The following is a 15,056-nucleotide window of genomic DNA, read 5'->3' on the forward strand; positions in this document are numbered from 1 at the left end:
CAAACTATTTTTACCCATTCATTCTTACATACATCCCCTTAGATCTTAAACCAACTCAAAATATGTGGTCTTTATTTAATGGCCGCTTACTCAGCACTTCACTTTTCTAATCTCTTTCCAGAGGACAACCAGACATTCTGACTTTGTTTGCAATTACTGCTGAGATCTGTCTCAAACTGAGCTACATAAATAGCCATCTATACAGGCAAAACTGAGAGGGCTGTTAGGAAAGAAAAATGTCATCAGAACCTTCCACAGGCAAGAGAGGACAGAGTCCTTTCTTCAGAAAAGCCAGAAAGTACATGGAGATTTAGTTACTAAACCCGCAAGCAACCCCAGCAATTTTAACAGTGTCTCTTTGATGCGTACTTGATTTTTTCCACAAACAAAACATAAGGACTATATGTGCCAATACCGGAAAAATTTTTTAAATGTATAAATACAATTATTCATCATCATATCAACCTGGCTCTTAAAAACATTTTGAAAACACTCTAAGGAAAAACCCACACAAATTAATTTGGGAAAAAATACCTCAGGAAGTGTCCTTATTCAGAAACAGTGTTTCAGAAACAATTCTAAAAGAAGCCATCGACAATAATTTTACAGATCTGCAAAATTTCTGGGTGAAACTTTACACCTCATAAATAAGTTGCTAGAACTACTTGCAAAATCAAGTGCATGTTGCCTAATAAGTTTGTATGTGTAAAGTGTGATTTATTGTAGATACAGTTCAAACAGACTCAGTGAAAATTTTGCCTTATGAGTACTATTAATATCAAAATAATATGTAGGCATTTCATAGTAGAACAGCTTATAAATACATTTGCCCAGGTTGTTCTGTTTCCTTCCATTCTGCTCCCTTTGGGATATTTGAATAAGGTAAAAGAAATGGAAAGCTAATAGAAGATAACGGGAGGTTATAGAAAATATAATTCAGTTTGTGTGAGCATAAAATCATATTCATCATTTTAACAGTTTTAGGAAGTTGTATAGCACTTTTTCTGCTCATTCAACAAGAATTTTGAATGCTGAAATGAAGTTTCTGATGAGAAAGTTTACCCAAAATCTGTACCATTTCCTTCCTCGCCCCAAATATAGAAAGGTGTTTGTCTAGCTCAGTATTTTTAATATTAAACTGATAACTATCATGTTTTTGAAAAGTTTACTTTTATAGGTGCCAAATGCTTTTAACTTCTCTCTGCAACAAAGAAAGGAATAGGATGAAACTACAGCTTTGGATAGTTTAGACTCTCCTTTAAGAGTTCCTTTTTCGCCAGCCTGAGCTCATGGGAAGGTTCTGCTTTTCAGAACAGCACTTTCTAAGCATGCAGGACCTTCTAGGTACCTTATACTGAGGACAGAAAAGGAACAAATAATTGCAAAAATACAGGCCAAGACCTGACCATGGAAGATGTTATCTCCAAAAAATGTAAACAGAGATTCAAAGATAATAATGTTCTGATTATGGCTGTAGTGATTTTAATATAAGAATGGTGTAGTAACAATCATTTTTAGGATTCCGGTTTTAACTCTGAATATTATTTACATAATTTCACATTTTTCATTTCAGATGACCCAAGAATCTGTATAACATGCATTCAGAACTACTATATGTAAGTATAGCTACATAGCTTTTCGTGCAAACACATTTTTCTCAAGCAAAAATGTGTGCTTGACTACATAGGTCTGTGCTGTGTGTGTTATCACACTCCTTTCAAGTATTGCCTATCTGAGAAAAATTACTTTGGAAAAAGGCATGGGAAATGCTGAAAAAAAACGCCAATCACTCACTGTCAAAGCCTTCTGAACCTTATGGACTGATGTGAACTTCATATATGTGAAGAGAAGAATATGGAACAGAAAGGGCCTAGAAGTTAACAGTGCCTCTGGGCTTGGCAGTAGTATGCTCTTGTGTCCAGTTCTGGTCTTTGCAGTTCAGCAGGCACACTTAAAAACGTAAGGATGTTAAACAAAGGAAAGACATACATAGAATAATTGAAAGTTTAACTTAAGCAGAGGGAAAAGAAGAACTCCACTGCTTTTCAAAGAGACAGTTAAGAGATCTCTGTAAACATTATCATGACAAAAGGAAAAGTTGATTCAAAGGCTATTCAATCTAGCTATAAACAATGGCATGGGATTATGTATTTTTACAAGTGATCAGCTCTTTACAACCACAATACAGTAATTTCTAATTAAGCATGCATTTGCTTTTATGCCTACATTTAAGTAGGAAAATCAAATTAGTTATACTTAAGAACCCTGAGATCAGAAAACATGCCAGTTGAATAAGTAACATAACCACAAGCACACTTTGAATCCTTCATTAGAGGAATGATTTCTGTTCATTAGGATGAGAATAGAGCTTTACCATTACCGAACCTAGAAACATACAGAAAACAAGCTCAGTGACCTCAAAATAATGTTACTAATGACGTTCTACTTTATATTACAGGTATAAGCAGCGTTGCTATAAATACTGCCCAGAAAATACCTACAGAGATGAAAGTTCTCTGCAGTGTAGGGAGTGTCCTGACAACTGTGAAAGCTGTGATAAGGACAAGTGTCACTCGTGTAAGGAAGGCTCTTATCTCTCAGGTAAGCAAAGACCAAATACGGCATATATACAAAAGTATTTTAGACTTTTTTTTTTTTTTTTAGAGAAAGAGTCTGTGCCTAATTTTTCAAATTCACCAAGCTCTCTATGACAGACAGTGGAGGCTGAAGGGAGTTGGCACTTCACAAAACTGGGTCCTTTGCATTATCATAAGGTGGTTGTGCTAGCCAATGGTGCCATTTGGTTCAAAGACTCCATATATTTGAATACAGATTCCCTTTTTTCCCCTAGTTTTGTTTTTAATGCATTTCCACTCTTTTGGGCAATTATAAAAAATATTGTATTTGACTCAGACTTTGTGAAAGGAAAGGCTTTTAATTCACAGAAAGGTATGAAATGGTTTCCTAATTTTTTGCAAGTGTTTGACTTTCATGTCCACATAAAGTAATGAACTTTAAAAACTCCGAATATAGCTCAGTTAGAACCACCAAATTCCACATTAGATTCACACAAGACCAGAAATCTCTTAGCTTTAGTATGAGGCCATAAGTCAGACAGATCCTGTTCAGACCTGGTGCCAAATATGAATCACAGGAAATCCTGAGGTTATGGTATTCTTGTGCATTGTCTGCTGAATTCATGGGAAACTATGGTCACAACCTGAAATTATCTGACAGTCTACATTTTTTTTTAATTGAAACTTGAGGGAGTTCAAAAAGCTATCAGTGTAACAACTTCTATGGTATTTGCTGCAGTATGGCAACCCTTAAATTGAATCAGATTTATCTGAGTTTCGCTTTATAGAAACTGGAGATCCATGTACTCAAAATTTGTATGTACCTAACAATCATTGAGAATTCTGGACTTAGATTTAATATTGGGCTAGTATAACAGCTGTGACTCAACCATAGAAGTTTTATCCAGATTTAGATTTCCATAAGATTTGTATGTGCCAGTATTTAGGATATGGATGAAAACCCACCTAGATATAAATTTAAGTGTGGATAAGTTCTAAGATTCTGAAGTTTGGAAAGTTTGCGTAAGCAACTGAGCTGAATTTAGGTTCCACACTGAAATATTAGAGTTCATATAGCTACAAAAAGTTACATGGGTACTTATATACTGCTTTTATCTTAAGCTGTTTCTTGCTGCAGACAGAGAGACGCTATGGGTGAGGTACCTCCTTGTCAGGATTGACAGGTGTCAGTACACACCACAATGCAAGGCTCTGTTTCTGTTGCAGGTGGCACATGTGTGAGTGAGTGTGGGGATGGCTTCTTCACTGATGACATCTCTAGAGAATGCGAACCTTGCCACAGGAGCTGTGCAACGTGTGTTGGGTACAGCTACGAGAACTGTACTAGGTGCAAAAACAGTTTCCAGCTCTTCCATGGACAGTGCCTCAATCCAAGAAATTCTCCTCCTGATGGGAAGTTCTGGAGTGGTAAGCTGCAACATATCCTGTAATATTTTCTGTTTCTCTGAAGATTTGTAAAAGCTTTAAGAAGAGGATATCAAGATCTTGCAGCCTGAGTGAAACTGTACTTTTGTCGAACCCCTTGTCAGTTTAAAAATATACTGACCAAAACCATTGGTTTCACAGAGTGAAATTCATCTTCCTGCAAATAGCTTAGCATTTTAATACAATATAAGTGTTACTTATCTGGGAGTTATCTTACCTGGATAGACAAAGGATTAAAAAATAAAAGATACAAATATTTTTTTTTAAATATGAAAAGATATAAGGTGATAATAGATTAATGTATTGGGAGTTCCCTACCTAAAGTACCAGGAGCCTTATATGCTGTTTTAGACCAGCTTTGTGGCTATCAATTCTCTACGCAGAACTGAATGTAAGTTGGAGGAAACAGAAGAGAATCAAACATGTGGCACGGGGCCTGTGTGTGTGCGTAGCGTGTGTTTAAAAGCAAGCCCCCAGTGTAGGCATGCACCACTCTCTAAGGGCCCTAACAGAGGATGCAGATCTGCATTCTGGAGTTCTTGTCCTACCTTGGCTCTTTCCACAACCTTCACAAACTAATCAGTGCTGTCTTGGCTCTCTCATCTACAGCATGGGAAAAACAATTCTCCGTTTCACAAAAGAAAAGTTTTGGAAGGAAAATACTTTTAAAATTTAAAGCTGTTAAGAGTAATTAATTTTTTAAATTATTTTCTTTCATAAGCATTTTCAAATGCATCCCATACACAAATTTCTTGTTAAGAAAGTGTTAAACAAAAAGTGCATAGTAGGAATGTTGTTCCCATTATGACAGTTCTATAAAGTACAATTAAATAGGTTTCTGTTGCCAACTGAGGCAGTGCTGATGGTGAATTTATCACCCAGCACACAAATTAGAACTAGTTTACTATGAATATTAATTCTTTTTAAGTTAAACATATGCAGCATGTAGAAGCTTAACAGTTAGTATTGCAAGAGGCTCTTTTTAATTATATGTATGCCATACCCTCCAACAAAGGGTAAAATTTCCTCAGAGTTTCAATAGCTCCTTGGCTGATCACTATAAACAAAGAAAAGTCAGTGTTGTATAATCCCATCACTCTCTTTATAGTTGTAAGGCACCAGCTGGAATAATACATTCAATTTTGGGCACACTGTTTAGAGAAAGAAGTTGGTCGATTAGAGAGGAATTAATGTGGATTACCACAAATCTGGGGAAAAAATAATTTGCAATGAAAGATTGAGATAAATGAGGGGCTAAGAGGAATAGAGTCACAAAGGAGAATGGAATAGATCAGTTCTCTTTAGGTGTGGTAAACAGGACCTAAAATGCAGAAAAGGAATTTTACATTAAGCATTGGAAAAAAAAAGAAACTTTCAAATGGAGTAATGGAGTTCTAGCAGAATCTTTTACGAGGTTTCACCATTTCCATCACTAGGGGTCTTTGAAAACACACAAAAAGCATTTGATAGGGATGTTTACTGAGTGGAGCAAGAGACTAGATTACTTAAGGCTCCTTCCAGCTTTATTTTTCTATCAAATACAAATTTTCTTCTGATTCGCTTGTCTTTATTTGACTCAAACACATCAAAGAATAGCTATCCTTAGATCTACATGACTTTGCATTAAAAATTAAAATATGCTAACAAATATTTTCAGAAAAAATATTGACCATTTATATTCACTGCCTATCTATGAAGAAATGTTATATCAAAAGGAATAACACTTCTTCACTTCAGAAAAAGGAGGAGCATTAATAGAACATTGATCCTCTCCATGCGTTTCCTTGTGTTTCATCCATGTAAGTATTTTTTTCAGTTTGAGACTATCTACCTCAGTGCCATGGAAAGAGCACATCTGTACTTTGATCTATTGGTTATCTGTCTGTTTCTCATGTTGTCACTCATTGTCAGCTTTTTTCTTTTGAGCAGGCAAGATGATGCAGTTCTGTATATATCCACACTGCTGTGCTGTGAAACCTCTTTCTCTCCACGTCGCACACCATTTCTCTTTCCTTCCAGTAGTTAAAATATGTCTTACGTAGGGGCATTTCAGACTGTAAGATACATTTCTCTCAGAGCTGTACTGGCTTGAACATTAATGACTGCCCCAGAGTCACAGGGTTCCTGCTGCAGCTGGTGATGGGAGCCCAGAGAACCTGGCCATGTCTTCACCTTCTCTTGGACAGATTTGCTGGGATTCCTGCAGTGTGTGTGGCAGCAGCCATGCCATATGACTTCTAAGAAAGGGATGTTGAACTTGAGCCCTTTCTCACCAGGGTAGGCTTCCAAACAGTAGTAACCGTCAAGGAGAAATGTTAATGAAGTTGTCACTGTCTTCACTGAAGTTACACCCTGAATAACTACATTTATCAACAGTTTGTGATGTTTATTGCTCAAATAGCGTAGAACCATCTGGTTCTCATAACGGTAATTTTCATTTGCTAATCAACAACAAAATCTAAACGGTTGATATGGTTGATTTTTTTGTGGCTAGGATATCACTCACTAATTTCTTTTGATGATGCATTCAAGAGGCACATATCAGCTGAGTCCAGAATTCCAACTCTGCCATCTGTATTTCAAATTGTCATTCCACACTGAAGATCCTTAACAAAAAATAAAGGATTCAGGCAGGACCAAACCAGGTTTAACTCTAGCAGTATATCACACCAATAAGGTAGTTCCTAGTTAGAGACTGCAGTACATTTCACACCCTGATCATGTTTTGAAATACGTGAATAATTTTAACAGGGAAAGAAAAAAAAAGGGGAGAGGGGAGAAAGGAGTTTCACTATCTGTTACAAATATTTTCTTCATTGTCAAAAGCTTTCTGAAAGACAATAAAATTTAGGAGAGGCAGATACTCTTTTTGTATTGCTATGTTCATCAATGCTGTATGATCAGTATAGAATGGACCAAATAAAAACCTATCTGTGCTCCTTGAAACTTACTGTCAGTGAGGATTTTGGCTCATCTACCTTTACAGAAAAACTCCCTGGACGTGGAACAATGATCCTTCTGCAGACCTTCTTAAGCATTTCTGTAGGTCCTCCTCTTTTCCATTATTAATTTTAAAGAATATTATGGGGACAGAGAAAATACTTTTTTATTTTCATATATTGGTGCAATGTCATGGCATCTTTCCAAGTATTTCACTGCTTCCTCTGGACAGATTTCCAAATATTTTACTGCAGTCTACATTTTTTGTTCTTTAGTTTGTTATATCTACTTTCATTTTCTCTAGGGTTATTTCTTCTTAGCAAAATATAAGGATCTTCCATCTCATCTGTTGCCAAACTTGCTTTCTAAGGGTAGGCTGTCATGCAGTGTGGGCATGATCCATGAAGCTGCTCCATTCTGCAAATGACATTAAAATATTTTCGTGTTTGCTCACCAGCCCAGTGTGGGCAAGACTCTGGCTCAGATGTGGCTTTTGACTGTCATCCTTTCTGCTTGTTTATCAATATACGCTTCTTCTACTGGGTGCTTATTGTCATCCACACATTTACATTGGTTCAGCACCATGGGAAAGCTGCCTCTGAGCTTCAGTGGCCTGAATTAAATAATCTAATTAAAGAATACAGGCCAGACAATTATTAGTTCCTCACACTTTGGGGGATTGAGCTGGGCGTGGGGGTCAAGTATGAAATAAACAACCTCTCCCCTGTCATGGGAATGAAGATGAGATCGCACCAGGCTCATCCTCAGCACATGCCCTGCTCCAGACAATGCAGGAAGACACACAACTAGGAAGATAGCCAGAATTTCCAAATCCGGTAGTTTACACAAGCTTTCACCATGTTAATCTTCTATTTACTATTTTTCTTTAGAAATGTTACAGAGAGTTGAGGTATTGGACCTTGAACTATATTTATGAATAATGAAGATGTTTCTCTTCGGTTTTTCCAGCCATGTGGATTCAGTGGTTTCAGTGACTGTGTTGACGTACCGTATAGGACAAAGTGAGTTTTGGAAAACAAAGGCTGGGTTTTTGTTTGGTTCCAAGGCTAACATAAATTAAAGGACAGCACATCAGAGCCTGCCACAGACAAACCAACACAGCGTTTTACTTTCTTTGCAATTTGAGAGACTAGTCCATCTACATGAGGATTAAAACCTTTGTGGAAGTGGAATACACTTTTTTCCTTGTTTAAGCTTTCACTTCTATTTTTTATGCAAGGAAAAATGATAGACCAGTCATGAATTTTTATGAGTACACACTCCAACAACCAAAACATTATATAAAAAAACAGCTTTCTAAAATGATATTTACTTTGGGGACATACTCTGCTGGGCAAACAGTTCAACTCTTATCAGGAATCATTAATAAGTCATATCCAGGTCTGAAATAATGAAACAGACCACGTCTGTTCTCCAGGCTTTTAAAAAGACAGGGTAAGCCAAGAAAGGGGAAGGAAAAAAAAAAATAAAGATCAAGCTCTGTGTTTCTAGCGTGAAACATCTGTATTTTATCTCATGTACCAGATGATGAAATTACTTTGGAAGCCAGGAGACACACTAGTGTAAGCTTGATTCACCAAGTTAATACACACACCCTTTCAAATGGATTAAATGTTTTGCAAGTTATGGTCAGATCTTCATCTTGCCTGTTCACTATAAATACTGCACCCTAAAAACTCGTTCATTCCTTGGTCACACAGTTGAGTCTACCACATTCTTCTGAAAAGTACAAAAGGAAAAAAATGGCTATGGAATGAGGTCTGTTTCTGATCCAGACTCAAAATGGAGTATGTGCTTCTTTACATGCAAATAATATATGCTGTACTAAGCTATGCAGCTACATAGCAGCTGGTTCTGTTTACTATTACATACCACCCCCAATAATAAGAGCAACCTCCCACAAGCAGGCACTGACCAACTGTATCCATCTTGCACATTTTCCTTTTCCTGAATACAGAGTAAAACAAAAACAGTAAAAATGTACTGGAGAGAAAACAATAATTCAGACTTTAAAAGAATTATTTAAAAAGACCTAAATGCAGCTACACAGACATATATTTAAAGGTCTCAGAATATGGAAGTGGGGGGAAAGAAACAAAAGGAATGGGGTAGGCAGAAAACAGTAGAGAGACTAGCAGCAGGAGATAACGGGCCATAGTCTTCCAAGTGTGAAAATGTTATGACATTTAAAATGTAGAATTAGAGCATCATGGGAAAAGTTAGGAAATCTTTTTAAGCATCGTCCATATGTGAAATTTCAGGTTGCTAGAGGCAAGCAAAAATGATTCATTATCCCATATGTTCTCAGGCATGCCAAGTTCATGTTCTAGCTATTTGTTTGTAAAGTAATACTATGGTTGTTACAAGATAACTAGATTGGGAATTAATAGTTATTGGGGATTGCGATTTACTTCTCAGCACTCCTATAGTTTCCTTAAATTTACAGTTCACATAAGTCTTCAAAATGGGATAAGTCTAGTGTTTTATTACATATGTATATCGTTTTCATTATGTTTTACTGTGTCTTTGTAATTGTAATTACCTCATGAAGACATGTAACCTATTTTTGTGGGTTTATTCATGACCATATCAGTTTTGCAAGGCCAGTGGCATGCGCAGAATAAAATCTAACAAACTAAGTAGCATCTCAGCTGGATCACATTCAAATCACATTTTGCTACACAGAGCAAAACCTAGACAGGTCACCTTCTAAAAGGGATATGCTTGCAGTTACAAACAGCCATGGCACTTCATTTCCTTATGCATTTCTCACTGGAGCAATTTTGCCATGGTCCAGCAATAAAATATACTGTAAAAATACTCCCACTGTGTAAGTCAATGTCTTTTTAACTAGAAGCTAAGGGTGTTACAAATGTACACAGGGACCTGCTTCAATAGCAACTTAAAAATACAAGTTTTTAAGTCCCCCTTTTAGTCATAGAAGAGAGTGAGTAAATAAGATTTAAAATGAAGAAAACAAACCATCTTTTATCTGTCTGAACACTTTCTGCTTGCTCCACCTGACATAAAGATCCATTGTGCATAAGGAGTAGGTAGATAGAGCAAGATGGACAGTACAATGAGTATGCTAGTCAGAACTCTAGTAATGCAGTTGTGGGTTTCAATTAAATTAAGGAGGCACCATAAGGCACTTCAAATGCTATTATATTTAAAGGTGTGTCTCTTTAGATATGGCCATATCTCTGCTTATATGTCCTCAGGTTTTGTAGAGGGTTTTGTGGTTTGTTGGTTTTTTTATTGTTGTTTGATTTATTTTTTTAATAAACTTTACATTTTCTAGAACAAGCGGTGAGTATGTGTAGAAAATCACGGTTCTTTCCACATGGCCTCATGTTTTTCACCCTGAGTGTTTTTCAGTACTCGTTTAATCTTTCTCTAAAATTGGTCTGAAAAATTCTGGGAGCTCAAAGTAAGATCACTTAAGTACAAAGAAATGAAATATGGGCACTTGTGTTAAATGGAGCTAGAACTTCACTCATTTTTTTCCCTCACCCAGTTTGAGGTCACAGTCAAAGTCTTACAGCACCAGGTTTTAAGAAATGCTGCCATTATATCATTCGTGTTGCACAACCCCAAATGAGAAAATAATTAGAAAAAAAACACATCACATTTTCCAGTCTTCCCCTGCCCTTCCAGTTTGAAAATACCTTGAACAGACTAACTGGGCAAGAGCACTATGGTAGCTTCAGAGCTGCAGTAAACCTTAGCTCAAGAAATGGCACAGTATGATTCAGTTTCTTAGTTTCTAGAAAGGAACGGGAGAGACTGAACAGGGTATATGTCAAAGTCGTCACTGGTTCTGACAAAGACACAGGAATCAATGTGATATTCAGTCAGATTCTGGCCTGAATAGAGCTTAAATAGAAGGCATTTTCATTTTAAAAAATAAAAGCCTAAAGATAAAAACAGCTCAGTAGGTCTGAAAAGGTCATATGTTTTGGCCTTTAAAAAGAGAAGAGCAGAACAATACAATAATAGAACACAGGGTTTTTTTCAATGTCCCACTTTTAGAATATGGGTGGTTTATAGCTCTACATCATAGACTACTGGCTTCTACATTTACAAGTTTCATTTGCAATCATAAGAGCTACAGACTGAAATTTTAAAGGAAATCTTGTTGGATCCTCAAGTACAGAATGGCATCCTTTAGGGGAAAGAAAAATACAAGCCAACAGCTAAAACCAGTCATTTCGAAGTTTTCCATTTATCATCTGTCCAAAGACCAAGGAAACAGATGACTATTTTTCAGCTTTGTAGGGCTATTTTTCAGAACTCTCTGGTTACATCACTTGGAGTAATAAGCAAATCTCTTGTATCACATTTACACATTTGGGAAACTTTTTGCTATGCAAGAAAATTACATTTTAAAGCTTTGCATTATTCTACACACATTAATTTTTGTGTTTGATTTTGCGTTTGTTTTGTTTAGTAAATGAAAGCCTATTTCCAGTCAGTAAGAGCTTTATCATAGGAAAAAATCGTTTTAACTATTCAGATTTTTTTTTAATTATAATAATTGTTAGATTTTTTTTCTGTCAATAATAAAGTTGAGGCATTTAAGCACTAATATTTGACGGCGAAGGTAAAGGTTGTCTCCCATGCCAACGATCAGAAGCCCAATTGCTTGTGTACATTCCCCTCTGGTGGCGATTAACATACATTACAGAAAACAACGAACGCTGAAATCGCAAGGATTAAATGGAAGTAAAAAGTACTTCACCAAAAAATATCTTTATTTTTAATTGTAAGACTTGAAATTCTTTTGAAACAATGAGCTCGTTTAAACATTCTTCCGTGGTAGTTAACAACTGCTCTGCCTAACCTTACCTTCCTGCAATTTATTTATTATATTATACCGACTCTCTTGCCAGAATCCAGGTCCTTTTCACCTGACAACACATACTTCAGTAATATTTCCGGCTTGCCTCTTCACACACATAACTGGTATTAAGTTACAGCACTTAAAACTACGCAGTAGGGATTTAAAAAAAAAACACCACCATAAGCCAGGATAAAGTAGCCGGATGCAAAGCTGCTGAAAAGGAAAATGAAAATTTGTATTATTTACTGTATTTTTAGAAAGAAATAAATGACATTTTCAGTGGGAGAAACAGAGCTCCACCTTGGCAAATTCTGAAGGTTTATCAAAGCAACTGATGGAGGAATGGAGGATGTGCAACAGTAGGCAAGGCATCAGGAGCACACGGTCTTTCCTCCAGCCAAGGTTCTAGAAGCAAAGTGAAAAACATTAATTAAAACCTACATGGCTGTGCAATAGATCATCACTTATTCAATGTTCTTTTTCAGAGGGTGCCAAATGACTAGGCTCTGAAGGGGAAAAATCTTAGAATTTGCAGGCCAATGGAGATATTCTCTCAAGAGCAGAAAAAGAGAGAGGCTCTACCTATTCAAGGATAGGCAAATGGAAAATCTATTAACATCAAACACCCAGCCTTTCAGGTGTATGTCTTTTATTCTTACAGATGACATCAAGAAAGGTACTCTTTAAGGATTTGTTCAATAATGAGGAGTCAGGTAAAAGCTAAGGAGTAGTCTCTACAAATAGATCTTGTGACAGCAAATTTCTGTATCTCACAGGAGTAAGCAACGGTCATCAGCAAGTTACTTTGAGGATAACTTAGATAAACAAACTTAAAATGCTCGTGTGCTATATGGTCGAGAGAGACTTGGACTGTCCTCTACAGTCAGGGCACTTAAATGAACTAGAATCCTCTTGGAACAACATGTCATAACTTGAAATATAGAAAATAAGCCTTTGGCAGGGAAAAAGCCATAGAAAATATGTCAGCAAAAGACAGAAAGTATCTAAACTCAAAGAACCTGCTTTTGCAGAAAGCCTTACAAGATATCCACACCCACAAAGTGAAAAGGGCTAAGAAAAGCAGAACGAAATGCACATTCTTCTCAAGAAGGATGAAACTCACAGACAGCTGAAAACAGCATTTTAAAATGACTGTTTAACTCTGGTTCCTCACTCCCTAAACTTCACAGCTGCTAATCTATATGTAAATATATGACTTATACATAGAGAGTGCAAAGTACAGCACTTAATCAAGATTTTTCAAGAAATGTCCTTTTACTCTAAACGTTCAATGAATCTGACAACTGCCCCCCCGCAAGCAGCAGCAGCTGAGGCCCCAGTTATATGAGTGATATGAGAAGGTGAGGCATTTCATTGCTTCTTTAGGCAGCATTGAACTCACTTCACACACTGAGGTCTTGTGTCCGTCCCTCATCACCACCTATTCCTGTGCTCCCACCCCTGCAACTTCAGAGATTTCTTAACAGTAAATCCCTCCCTATCCACCTCTTTGGCTCCTGATGCTCATACATCAGTTCCACGTTTTCTTCTTCCACAAGCCAGGGACTCTGTACCTTCCTCACTTTTTCTTGTCTTTCCAAAGAGTTTTTCCAGAGTTTTTAATTTTTGCATAGGGATTTTTACCTGATAACATACCCTTTAGGTTCAGCTATGATCAATATGAAGTCATGAAGGTGTCACAGCCTTCCTATGTACAGAAACCCAGGGGTTTTATGTCAGCTGTTCAGCAGTTGCACATCTAAAAATTCAGTTTCAGGAATTTTCCACCTCCAGAAAGCCTCTGTACCTTCAGAGCTGAAAATTGTCTTTAGGTGGTACTTACTGAAATACTGTCCTAGTTCCACCTGTCTTGGTAGGTTTCTGATTCACCATGACCATCAACACTTCTGGCTACCAAAGTCAACACTAAAATCACTTACTCTTTTCCAGGATATGCACAAGGTGTCTCCAGTCTGGACTGTCACAATCCATATTCACCCTGACATTGTGCATCTTTCTCCTGTTATGTACATCATCCTGTGGATCTTATGGCCTGTGCCTTGGATCCCACAAACACTCTTGGGCCTTTGTTCAGAGAGAGCAGAGTTGCTGAAGCCAGCCTCTCCTAATCTCTTGCTGGATCAGGAGCTGCTTGGTATTGTGCCGATTACCAAGACTTGCAAGACTACAGGCTTTCACTACCCCGTGCAAGTAGTATTCACAAGTAGTCCTGGCAAAAAATGACTGTCTCCTTGCTGAGTTCCCCTCTGTTTAACAGCCAGGTTTTGATCTGCTGTGCTGTCCCTGGGCCCTCCTGAGTTGTTCTTGTTCTGGTCAGGGAAAGCATATTGAGAGATTTTCTAGCACAGAGTTTAAAGATGTTCTGAGCAGCTGGTGGAGTCAGATGTGGATGTGACCTATTGCTAGGGACCATCTCCCAGACGCGTTGAATGTGGACCTAACTTCTTTCACTGAGATAGCTATGTCTCAGCTCACTTAGCCGTACAGTTATAAATAATAATTATTTTTAATATTTTTATCATTAGTTCTCCTTCTTCTGCAACTGTTCCATGCTGTGTGCGTGTGTACTTTCCTACCAAGTACCTCTCTGCTTAATAAAATGGTCACCATTTCCCTGCAAGGAAAAGGCTGTATACGAGTCTCCTGTTCTGATCCCTCCTCTTTTTACACAAAGCATTTGCTTTCATGACTTTAATTCAAAATGTCAACATTTCAAACTACCTTGCCATAATAGGCAAAACGATAAAGTGTAGTGATATGCTGCATGTGGCAGCATGGATACTGTCAGACAGTTCATCAACTTACAGAAATCATACATATTTAATTGGCAGGATGAGTTGGATGTGCTGAGGTGCAAAGCTCAATCTGCAACCAACTTCTGATTTATTCCTTATTTTTTATTGTTATAATTGCATGGATCAAAATATAGAGCTGCATGCTGAGATTTATCACATTGCAAGGCAGACTTTCTTATATTAAGTATGATCCTCAAATCTCCTTGTCATTTTGGAGCTGAGTAACACATTTAATACAGTCTATGCAAAGCATAACCAAAGTCTCAGTTTTCCACACGCATAAAACCTCCCTTTGCACACATCAGACTCTTCCTTTTGGAGGGAAATAGCACAAAAAAAGCTTTGGGGAGAATTATTTAACAGATTTTCTTTCCAAACACTTATTTATTTTTCCTTCCTACTCAGAGTTTTTTC

At 37.2% G+C, this 15,056-nt stretch overlaps 1 protein-coding gene across 1 annotated transcript in view; it reads left to right on the forward strand.

Annotated features, from left to right (window-relative positions):
* Window positions 1-15,056, forward strand: part of PCSK5 (proprotein convertase subtilisin/kexin type 5) — a 256,587-nt gene that overhangs the window by 227,008 nt on the left and 14,523 nt on the right. The window contains exons 25-27 of the mRNA XM_065046018.1: window positions 1,574-1,616; window positions 2,459-2,601; window positions 3,804-4,004. Coding sequence (XP_064902090.1) covers window positions 1,574-1,616; window positions 2,459-2,601; window positions 3,804-4,004 — 387 coding nt within the window. The remainder of the gene's footprint in view (window positions 1-1,573; window positions 1,617-2,458; window positions 2,602-3,803; window positions 4,005-15,056) is intronic.

The sequence above is a fragment of the Columba livia genome, chromosome Z, assembly GCF_036013475.1.
Source record: "Columba livia isolate bColLiv1 breed racing homer chromosome Z, bColLiv1.pat.W.v2, whole genome shotgun sequence".
Taxonomy (NCBI): Eukaryota; Metazoa; Chordata; class Aves; order Columbiformes; family Columbidae; genus Columba; species Columba livia.